Here is an 11,813-nt window from a genome sequence, read left to right on the forward strand (position 1 = left end):
TCAAGATATGCATGATCATAAAAATTTATCAGATGAAGTCTTTTGAGAGGGAACACTGAGTGGTCTTAATAGCTACTAGGAGGTGACGGGCATTCACTAGAGAGACACAGCGAAACCAGAGCATATGGCTGTCCTACTGACGGCAGGGTCACAGTGGGCATTAAATGCCAAGCTAAGTAAGATATCTTAACTTCATACCCAGAATCTTAGAATCTTGGAGTTGGCAAGAAATGTCAATGCCCTCCAGCTTGGCCACCCCATCCCTACCTCTGTAATTTTCCCTAGAATATTTATCAAGCCTTTGTTTAAACATCTCTGTGACAAAGAACACACTGCCTTGGACCAGCTCTGTTAGAAAGCTCTTCATTGTGCCAAGCTGAAATTTATCTCCCTGTATCTCCCACCCATTTGGCCCATTGCTGCCATCTCGGACAGACAGGCACAGTCTAAGCTTTCTTCCAGGAGAGAGGAAGATGTAGAGACAGCTGAAGAGGCTCACTGGACTTCTCTTCGGGTTACATGTCCTGCAGCCGTCCCTACAGCAGTGCAAGGCGTGGTGCTCCTTGCTTTCTAGCTCCTGAGCTTTGAAAATGCGACTCTCTTCTCATCTGCCTGCTACCATGTTGACTGGAGCCACCATCCCTTCTTGCTTATACTACAGCGATTCCTCCTAAGCCGTTTCCCCTCTCTTCCCTCTCTCTCATTGACCATCCCTCCAACCCATTGTCTATATTGATCTTTCCAAAACTGATTGATCTTTCCAAACTATGTTGATCTTTCCACAAAACTGACTGTGACACTGCCCTGCTTACAACCTTCAGTAGCTCCCTACTGCTCTGAGGGTCAGTCAGAGCCTCGCAGCATGAAGTTCTAGTTCCACCCACTTCTCTGGTCTGTCTCTCTCCTCCTCCCCGCTCTGGGTGCATGCCCCTTCCCTCGATTGCTTGCACGGGATTTCTGCCCCACCGAAGTCACTTCACCTACACGTGGAACCTTCTTCCCTCCACCACCTGCACCTTGCTAACCCATACTTCGCTTCTGGATTTCGGTATAAACATCACTGCCTCTAAAAGTTTACCCTGATTCCATTAAGTCTGAATTAAAAACCCCTTAAGTGGTTCCTCAGGGACCTAAGCTTCCCCTATTATAGCAAGTGTAACATTGAATTAAAATCCCCTGCTTGTTCATCTAGCACCTTGCCTATACTGTGAACGCCCTGAAAACAAGTCTGTTTTTTTAGCACCATGATCATCAGTATCTAAGCACAGTGATTGGAACATGCTATGCTATGCTAAGTCACTTCAGTCGTGTCTGACTCTGTGTGACCCCATAGACGGTAGCCTACCAGGCTCCCCCATCCATGGGATTTTCCAGGCAAGAGTACTGGAGTGGGGTGCCATTGCCTTCTCCAGATTGGAACATAGTGTGCAAATATATATGTATGTGTGTATATATATATATATATATATATATATATATATATATTTTACAGTATGGATGGATTTTATGGATTTTTCCATAAGATGTTACCAAAAAACTTGAACGAACTTTTTGGCCCACCCAATATATGTATACATGAATGTGTACACATATGTATATATATACATACTCTATACACATACACACATATATACATACTATACACACACACACACACACACACATATATATATAATTTTTCTATAACATCTTACAGAAAAATCCAAATGAACTTTTTGGCCAGCCCAATATATGTGCTCAAAAAAAAATATATATATGGCAACCCACTTCAGTATTTTTACCTGGGAAACCCCATGGACAGAAGAGCCTTGCGGGCTACAGCCCGTGGGGTTGCAAACAGTCAGAGACAACTTAGCAACTAAACCACCACCACATACATACATGTGCTCAAAAAATGCTAATGAGTTCATATCTAGCACCCAGAACTATATACAATTGTTCTAAATGTGGTTTGCATAACACATATTAGAGTGACAATTGCCTTACATGTTCTATATTCCCACCTCTTTTAATAAAACTGAACAGTATTTTAGCAGAAAATTTCATGATGGATTTTATTGTCCATTTAAGTCCCTACACTGTAAGTATATGAAGCCACCACTTCCATCTTTAACTTTCCTTCTTCTGTGCTCGAGCACGCGTGCTCTCTCTCTCTGTGTCACACACACAATAATTTGCAAATGATTTTGGGCACACATGATACATTTTGCATCTATTTTTGCACACTCCTTCCAAAGATAAAATATCCAAGTGTACTACAACTTATTGCTAACTTCTGGCTTCCTAATCCTTAATTAAGCCTTGTCTCTGAGCAAACATGAGTAGTGTGCTATGCCTTCCTGGATATTAATAATATTGAATAAAACAGGAGTGGAGATGGACCCAGGAGCACACCTTCTAAAGAGGTCCATCTGCCGATCAGCTATGCTTTAGTGAATGTGTTCGGACAGTCATTGATGCAGCCCACATGCATGCTTCTAACGCAGGAGCACGTCACGAGATCTGGGCCCTTCCTAAAATCACGGTTTTTGAATTGATTAGGTAAACTGAGTATAATTACATTCCAGATGTTAATCCTTTCATAAACTTTATTTTAGTTATCCTTTTTTAATAGATAATAAAACAGTTGCTCAGAGAGAAAGTCATGCAGCTCATGAGTGCTCAAGCAGGGACATGACCTCCAGCGTTTCAACTGCAAGTTCAATGGCACCCAGTCCACTGGGACCCTCCCAAAAGAGAAAAGGTGCGTTCTTGGACTGCAGTGGGCTCCTGGTGATCACCACCTACTCTCCCAAATGCCTGCTGGATGAATAACATCTTTGATTAGAGATTCTGAACCTGAGGTTCATGACCATGCCAGGGGCCCAGGAGTAGGCTTGGATGAACCTCCTGAAAGTTTACAAAAAGCACCATGTGGTGTATATGACACATTTTTTTCTAAAAGGTAATGTATGTTTGGATCTCACAGTAATGTACTGTGTCTCCAAACAGTTCAAAGAACAATTTGCAGTTAAATAGCTCCCTATTAGAATGTCACCGTCACTCTGTCTATAGAGTTCTGAATGCACGTGTTCCTTTAGAAAATCAATTTGAAGTTTTTCATCTCTAGTCTCCAAAGCCTCCATCACTCTAGCAGGCCTCAGAAATCTCATCTGCTGGTCCCTTCAGAGCCTTGCTTCTGGTGTCAAAACATGCCAGCTTGATTCTTTGATGTCAGTTTATCAAAGGGCTCTCTTAGAGGCCCAGTTTGAGACTCCCCTGGCCGTCCCAGAGTTGGAACGTTGAGCTTCTAATGCAGGGGGCACAGGTTCAATCCCCGGTCAGGGAGCTAAGATCCTACATGCTGGGCGGCCAGAACAACAAAAGAAGTCCACCTCGCTTGGGTTATCTCAAACACCCAGAAAGTTTACACCTTCACTTGTTAAATACTTGGAAGACTGTGCCTGTCCCTGATAATCAGGGTTGACATTCATTTTTCATTCTTTACATGTTGTATTAAACATTGTATCTCTGTCACCTTATTCAACGCCTGAGGATCATTGTCACTGACCAGAATTGTACAAGAATTCACATAAACACATTGAGCGTCCCCCCTGGGTCCAGAGAACAGGCTCAAAGGACGAGAGGACAGACAGAGCTGATCCTGCCCTCGAGGAGCCTACAGACCAGTGGAGGACGGACAAGCAAGCAGACTCTTGCAACAAAGAATGGCAAATGCTCTGACAGAAGAGATGAGGAAACTCTGGGAGAAAAGGAGAGGACCACCCACCCTGCTGGAGGATAAGGAGCTGATGGCCTGGGTGGTCTCCAGGAGAGGGGCTGCCAGCCGAGTCTAAGAAAAAACAGAAGTCAGACCAGACCCAAGAGAAGGACACGGAGGAAAGTCAGGGTGAGGAAATAGCTTCACATGCCTGAATTTACACACTGCATGAGTACGGTGTGCATCACATGTGCATCATACATGGAGAGGGAGTGGGTGACTGATAAGACAGCACACTGAAGACAGAGGTAAAGGGCAAGTCCAGAGCTCCCATGTACATCAACACTGTTCTCAAAAGGAAAAACCAGGAACCCACTGTGGACTCTTCCAAAAAGATCTGCATGATTGCACTGCATTTTAGAAAGACCATTTGATACAGGACGGATACAGGGCGCCTGGGGGTGGGCAGTACTGGTCTCAAATGAAACTCACAGAAAGCTGGGACCGGAGTCAACGTGGGGCAGTCCTGACTGACACTGAACTGACACTGAGCTGGCCTGGAGACACTGCCAAGTGCACAAAACCCATGAGGCAGGGAAGGGGACAGGACTTGGGGACTGACCAGGTGTCATGAATGAAAGGGGATGATGGCTCTGTCCAGGGTGACTCTGTCCTGTCTGGCTTGGACAACGAGGGACCCCCATTTGAGCGGTGGACAATGGCGGAGGAGTGGGCCTAGGAGGGAAGGGGAGGAGACGCTCAGTCTGAATTCGTGGACTTGAAGAGGCTCCATGAGACCGCAGAGCGGAGAGATGCTGTAGAGAAGGGTGGCATTTAGGAGAAAGACCCAAACAGGCTAAAGATGTGTATGAAGCGGGGGAAACCATGGAGGTAGATGAGGTGTGCCAGGGAGACCAAGGGGAAGATGGGAGGCAGTCAATGGTGACAGGTCAGAGGGGACCAGGAGGCCAGCATCAAAGGCTCCAGGACAGTAAAATTCTTCAGAGAGAGGATGACCAACCACTCACAATGACACAGACAAGCCCTGGGGAAGGCTGAAGGCAACAGACTGCACGGTTGAGGCCCCAGAGGCCTCTGGCACCCCAGCCAAGCTTCGTCCTCAGAGGCAGAGCAGAGGCCCCTCCGCACTGCCTGGGGCCGAGCGCGGTACTGCTAGTGGTGCAGAGCCGGCCCGCCGGTGAAGGAGCCGTGAGAGACGCAGGTTCGAGCTGGGGTCGGGAAGACGCCCTGGAGGAGGACACGCAACCACTCGCGTGTTCTCCCCTGGAGAATCCCTGGGCAGAGAGGCCTGGTGGGCTGCAGTCCATGGGGTCTCAAAGAGGCAGACTGACTGAGCGACTTAGCGCAGGAGGACATGGAGACGGTGAGTGTCACCCACTCTTTCAAGAAGTTGGGTGGGAGAGACGGGAAGGCGGCGGAGAGGAAGCGCGGAAACAAACACCTACTGACTGAGGAGAGGAAGCAAGGAAACAAACACCTACTGACTGAGGTGAGGAAGCGCGGAAACGTGATAAACACCTACTGGCTGAGGAGAAGAAGCGCGGAAACTCGACAAACACCCACTGACTGAGGAGAGGAAGCGCGGAAACAAACACCTACTGACTGAGGTGAGGAAGCGCGGAAACGCGACAAACACCTACTGACTGAGGAGAGGAAGCAAGGAAACAAACACCTACTGACTGAGGTGAGGAAGCGCGGAAACGCGACAAACACCTACTGACTGAGGAGAGGAAGCAAGGAAACAAACACCTACTGGCTGAGGAGAGGAAGCGCGGAAACGCGACAAACACCTACTGGCTGAGGAGAGGAAGTGCGGAAACAAAGACCCACTGACTGAGGTGAGGAAGCGTGAAAACTCGACAAACACCTACTGGCTGAGAAGAAGCGCGGAAACGCGACAAACACCTACTGACTGAAGAGAGGAAGCAAGGAAACAAACACCTACTGACTGAGGAGAGGAAGCGCGGAAACGTGATAAACACCTACTGACTGAGGAGAGGAAGCGCTAGACAAACACCTACTGGCTGAGGTGAGGAAGCGCGGAAACAAAGACCCACTGACTGAGGTGAGGAAGCGTGAAAACTCGACAAACACCTACTGGCTGAGGAGAAGCGCGGAAACGCGACAAACACCTACTGACTGAGGAGAGGAAGCAAGGAAACAAACACCTACTGGCTGAGGAGAGGAAGCGCTTGACAAACACCTACTGGCTGAGGTGAGGAAGCGCGGAAACGTGACAAACACCTACTGGCTGAGGTGAGGAGGACGGTCCGTCCCTGGCCCCGCCAGCCGAAGGGGAACGACCTCCACAGACGCCAGGGCGGCCTCCCCCTGTGGGTCCTGCCGGGCGCCAGCGGGGCTTTTGTTCCCCTGCCCTTATCGGGGGTGAACCTTTAAACCGAAACCAGGGCGTGTGGCGGACGGCAGCCCCGAACCCTGCCGCCCTGGGCCCCCGTCCTGCCCCGCGGGGTTCCGGCTCCCAGGCGGCTCGGCCGGACTCCGCGGCCCCAGCTCCGCTCCCGGGGAGGAGGCTCCGCTCGTCCCGGCGAGGCACAAAGGCCCGCGGCTCGGGCGCGGACCCGGCCTGTGGAAGGGGCTCCCCCGCCTCCGGGGGGCGTCCCCTCCGGGGCCAGGCGGAGGACCCCCGAGAGCTTCGCCGTAACCGATGGCTTAAGACGACAAGCCCGTCCTCCCCGCATAGCCCTGGTTCCGCAGGCAACGCACAGAGCGCCCGGCCGGCCCCAGGACGGAGCCCCGCGAAGCCCGACCCCGCTGCGCGCGGGGCGCCGCCGCCGGGACCGGCGGCCGGGTCTCCAGAAGCGGGGCGCGCGTTTGCAGACCCCGACGCGCCCGGGCGCCCGGGCTGGAGGCGCGCCCCGCTCCGCGCCCCGCGGAGCCCACCTACCCGCTCGGCGCGGCGGCCCATGCTGCTGCGGCCCCGCGCGGCCCCGCCGGCCCTGCCCCCGGCCGGCCGCCCGCCTCCCGGCCTCCCCGCGCGGGGCCGCCGTCCCGGGGCCCCGGCGCCCATTGGGAGCCGGCCTCCGGCAGGACGCGCGCGTGACCTTTGCCTGGAGCGGCCCCGGGGGCGCCGACGGGGCGTCCGGGGGCCGCCGTCCCCACCCCGACGCGCCGGGTTAATGTTTCTCTTTGAGGGAGACTCCATGGGGTCTGACTTGCCATTGCTCCTGCATCCGGCCCCGGCCTCTCCCCGGGTTTTCCTGCCGCGCGGTTGGTGAGTTCCCTGAATTAGCATTTCCAGGTTAAACGCGGGCAGTGCCTCCTATAAGGTCCTCTCACACTCCGGGAAATAATACCCCCATTATCTCCCCCTAAAGCCTGCAACAGTTGACAAAGAGCTTTGGACAATCAGCCTGTCATTTGACCTCCCAAACAATGCCAGGAAGGCTCTCCTACGACTGCCATTCTACACAGAAGGAAAAAACCGCTCCAGAAAAATAAGATATCTGCCCAATCAGCCAACCAGAAAGTGAAATCTGCGGGGGGTTTTCAACCACATCCTGGGTGCACCCACAAACCACCCACCTCCCTACTGAGTGACCCACCCCACTAACTGGATTATAACACAGAAGCACCTATTATAGTTATAATGTATAACACAGAGCAAAGATAACTATTCAACATTCTAATTTTTGGATTATAAGTGTTAGAAAGTGTTTAAAAAAAAGTGTTAAAAGTTAAGGATATCCACAGATATCTTGAGTTCATAGACTACATTGTTTTATTGTCTGATTTCTCCTCTTTACCAGCTGCTAAAAGGATGCTTCGGGAACCACACTGGCCAATCTGAAGTGCTGGAACAAGCCCAGGGATCCCTGAGGCTGCTCTGAGCCCATCACTGGTCTTGGTCAGAGTCTTTTCCCCTCCTTTTTCTGGACCCTTCCAGACGGTGAAATACTGAATGGAAGGGGAAGGGGCTATGAGACTGTAAAGAGAGCCCTGAACAAGGAGTCAGTGTACCAGAATTTTAGTGTGAGGAAGACAGCTGTGGTGCGGGTCTGCAGAGATGCTCTGGAGACAGCTGGTCTGGAAAATGGCATCACTGTGATTTTTCCACTGAGACAAGGGGAGAGGGGCTGATACTCACACTCAGTCTGGAAGGACTGGAAGGTTTCGGCCAGGAGAAAAGGAAGAAGGACATCACTGACCCGGATAGCATCATGTCCAAAAGCTGTCCTGAGGCCTTTCTGAAAATAGTTCCTACAGGCGAGAACAGAGGGTGTGGGAGGCTGTGACTACAGAGGAGGGTGTGGTTTGGACTCTGACCTTCTGTGTCTCTTGAGGGGATTTGGACTTCATCCTGCCAAGCCTGATGGGTTACTATGACTGGCCTGGGTTACCAGCCCTTAACACGAGGGTGCAGGAGTCATAGACTATTCTACAGTAAGAAATGTGTATCTGTCTGGTGGTTGTGGGCATTGGTGTCATCAGACAGATACAGTTTCTTCTTTTTCCTAGCTATAAACTGCAAGCAATATATTTAACCTCACTAAGCCTCAGTTTTCTCATCAGTAAAATGGGCATTATGTTATGTGCTATGAGAATTAAATGAAATTATGTAGGTCAAACTTACCTTTCTTCTTACAGTGACAAGTAGCTACTGTTATCCTTGCAAGTACTTTAATGTGTGTGCTCAGGGCTACCACGGAGTAACAAGGAAATAGCTCCCTTCTGATGCCTTCCCTTCTTCCCATTATGCTTATTTGGCTTTTGACTCATTAGAATCCTTCTGCTTTTTTCCTCCTTCTCGACATCACTTCCTTCCTTTATGTCCTGGTCTAGACTTTAATGTCAGTTTCGATCTTAACTCGCTTTCCTGCTCAGTTTGTTTGTTTCCCGGTCCAACCTGGGTCAGACCGTCTCCAAAGCCCCAGCATCGTGCTCTGCAAGAGCCGCACAACAGCGCATAGCGTGTCCTCTGGCCCCAGCACCTGCATACCCCACAGTGCGGTGCCCGGCCCCCCAGACGCCTTATATGCAGCCCTGGCCAGCCCCCCGCCCACTCCACGGTCCTTCCCACCCCTCAGAACCCCAAGCCCGCTCCCGGCGCCTTTCTTTCAGCAGACAGTCTCCTCTTCGCCAGCAGAGATCACAGGAACTAGCAGGAGGGAGCTCTGCTTCCTGTCCTGGCACCAGAAACTGTATGTCCAGTCTCCATTCTGCATGCGACAGAATCCCTCTCTTCTCAGGTCTTCTGGAACATTCTTTCATCAACCATCCCCTTAGCTTTCAGTTTGTTCTCTACTGATTTCATCACAATCTATAAACACATTCAGCTGTCTCCCACAGAGCGTGCTCCATTTTTCCTAATATCATCTGAATACATGCCTATTCTTTTTTAACAACGACACACACACACCACATGTCCACTGCATGGAACATACTTCTCGGTGGATCTTCCAAGGCCAGTTCCTCCTTTAGAACCAAGTTGTAAGTCACCTCTTCAAAGAGCCTTTCCCCGACCAGCCAATCCAGGGAGCCGTCCTCTCCCTCGTTATCAGCTGTCAGCCTTCTTCACTTCGGTCACATGCTTTACCCCACGTAAATATTTTCTGAAAAAAGAAATGAATGGATGAATGAATGATTCCAGGAATGGGATCATTGAGCTCCTGCCTATCTTGCAATCCTCTTCCCCGGGTCCTCCTCACAGCATCTGTTATCTGGGCGTGCAAGGCAAACAAGCCCTGCACTCTCGTGGCTCTAAGCTTCTGCACGATATCAGCTCTACCAAGATCACCCACACAGCTTCTCAGCTGCCTGCGGCGTTTGCCTGCTGCTGGACTGCCAGGAAGACCTGGTATCCTCCCCAGGGTCCCCAGAGGGCTACCCCTCTCCTTGCTTGTGTCCCGGGTAGAGTCGTCATGTTGCTGCCAACAGCTGTGTCGTGATTCGTTTTGACTCGAAGATCATTGCTGTGCTTATTTTTATTTTTTGTTTTGGGTTTTTTAACAGCCACATTGAGCTATAAATCACATAACATACAATTCCTCAATTTAAATGGTACAAGTCATGGTTTTTAGGGTATTCACAGAGTTAACCATCACCACAATCAATTCTAGAACATTTTCATCACTCCAAAAAAAAACGCAAAACATTGTAGCCATTAATCATCCATTAATGACTCCCCAATCTTGCAGTCCTAGATGACCACCAGTCTACTTCCTGTTCCTATAGATTTACCTGTCTTGTACATTTCATGTAAATGGAAGCATACAACACCCGTTTGTGTGTGTGTGTGACTGTCACTTCTTTCTGCATCTGAAGACTCACTTGGCCACAGGACCCCTTTCACGTTGAATCAACATGGCAGAATGTGGACTCTGTAGAGTGGTTTGCTCCGGAGAAGAAACCAGGGCAATGTTTCTTAAATCACGTCACACAGCATCCTGGGAAATCATCTGAATTCCTGAGCTGGAGCAAGGAGGCTCAGGCTTAGCTACCCTTGCCCTCGCAGGAGGAAGGGGAGCACGCAGACTCCAGGCAGGCTCGCCCGACCTCCTGCATCATGAGGACCCGCGCCGAGGACAGACTGCCTGCGTCTGCTGGACCTCTGCGTGCGTGAGCTGTCACCTTCAGTCCCGGCTGTGCTCAGTCGTGTCTGACTCTTCACAGCCCTGTGGGCTCCTCTGTCCATGGGCTTCTCCAGGCAAGAACCATGGGTGGGTTGCCATCCCTCCTCCAGGGAATCTTCCCAACCCAGGGATCGAACCTGGGTCTCTTACGTCTCCTGAATTGTCAGACGGGTTCTTTACCGCTATCCCAGCTACCTCCTTTCTAAAAAGAGGATAGAAATCATCCTGTCTCATAAGCAGCACATTGTAGGATCGTAATAAAGATTAAATGAGAAGATATATGGCAAATGCATAGCACAGTGCTTGGGAGATTGTAAATGCCTGATAAATATTTATGATGCTGTAGTTGTTGTCTGACCACAGCTGTTTTCATACTGTTTCTCTAAGTAAAATTCAATATGGAAAGAGGGTTCTGCTGTTTCACAAAAGTAATTCAAACCATTATTCTAGGAAAGCTTCACACACCGTGTGGAGATCCCCCGCCAGATGGTCATGTGCGTTCTGCTTGATGAAAGTAGGGACGGTGGGGAGCTGAAGCTTCAGCTGAAGAGCAACCATTAGTGGAAAGTTGTGGGGGGCGGGTGGGTGGAGACGGATTGGGCTCGGTTGTCGCCCCGCAGCATGTGGGATCTTAGTTCCCCGACCAGGGATCGAACCTGTGTCCCCTGCACAGGAGCGTGGGTTGTTAACCTCTGGCCCACCAGGGCTGTCCCTGACTTCCCCTGCTGTGAATGGCCTTTCCTGCACGTCTGGCAAACCTCTGTGCAGATGCTGCCCGACCGTCTTTTTCTTGCCTTCCTCCCTTCTGGGACGGGACAGCCGTGTACATGCCCGTGGGCCTGTGTCCAGCCACCACCTGTGCCGATGACTGAGAACAGCTGAAACACAAAGGGCCTTTTTTTTTTTGAGTGTTTAATGTTTTTTTTTTTAATTTATTTACTTTTTAATTGAAGGATAACTGTTCTACAGAATTTTGTTGATTTCTGCCAAACATCAACATGAATCAGCCATAGGTGTACATATATGTGTCTCCCATTAACAGCTCTGGGCTTAGCATACAAGGCTCATCCCTCCAATTTTCAGATATATATTGAGGACCTACTATGAGCTGACATTTCAAAATGCAAAGACTTCATAGAAGCCTGGGGTTATCACACAGAAGAATCTTCAGACAAGGAAATAAGACCCAGAGAAGGGTATATCTCATCAAGTTTCTCCAGAACCTGAGAGAGGAAAACATTAGGGATTAGAGTCCAGCTCTTCCTGACCCCTTGCTCTTTCACAGCAGGGATTTTTCGCCCTTTGCTTAAAATAGATTTTCCGAGTGTCCATGTCGATTCCAGACTCCCTCACCGTCTCCTCCCCCATTCTCGCCCCAGCAACCATAAGTTCATTCTCTAAGGCGGATATGTACACTCTGCTAGATTCAGAATGGATAGCCAACAAAGTCCTCACAGGAAACTTGGCTCGGTGTTACGTGGCACCTGGATGAGAGGAGTGTG

General features: G+C 50.2%; 1 protein-coding gene and 1 long non-coding RNA gene across 13 annotated transcripts in view; one reads left to right on the forward strand and one right to left on the reverse strand.

The window, feature by feature from the left end:
- The window catches only part of ENPP2 (ectonucleotide pyrophosphatase/phosphodiesterase 2), a 136,185-nt gene extending 127,562 nt beyond the window's left edge, over window positions 1-8,623 (reverse strand). For 4 of the 12 annotated variants that reach the window (XM_059893287.1, XM_025001617.2, XM_059893286.1 and 1 more), the window contains exon 1: window positions 6,899-6,930. In XM_059893287.1, the coding sequence (XP_059749270.1) occupies window positions 6,899-6,901 (3 nt within the window). In that variant the 5' untranslated portion in view covers window positions 6,902-6,930. Of the gene's footprint in view, window positions 1-6,626; window positions 6,931-7,826; window positions 7,940-8,312 lie in introns of those variants that run through there. The other 8 variants (XM_025001620.2, XM_025001616.2, XM_025001614.2 and 5 more) reach the window with 5 other exon arrangements.
- On the forward strand, window positions 3,714-8,307 carry LOC104974144 (uncharacterized). The gene is made up of 2 exons (XR_003038136.2): window positions 3,714-5,977; window positions 7,489-8,307. It is a non-coding gene; the product is annotated as an uncharacterized lncRNA (long non-coding RNA).
- Window positions 8,624-11,813: the final 3,190 nt, after the last annotated feature.

Source organism: Bos taurus, chromosome 14, assembly GCF_002263795.3.
Source record: "Bos taurus isolate L1 Dominette 01449 registration number 42190680 breed Hereford chromosome 14, ARS-UCD2.0, whole genome shotgun sequence".
In the NCBI taxonomy this organism is placed as follows: Eukaryota; Metazoa; Chordata; class Mammalia; order Artiodactyla; family Bovidae; genus Bos; species Bos taurus.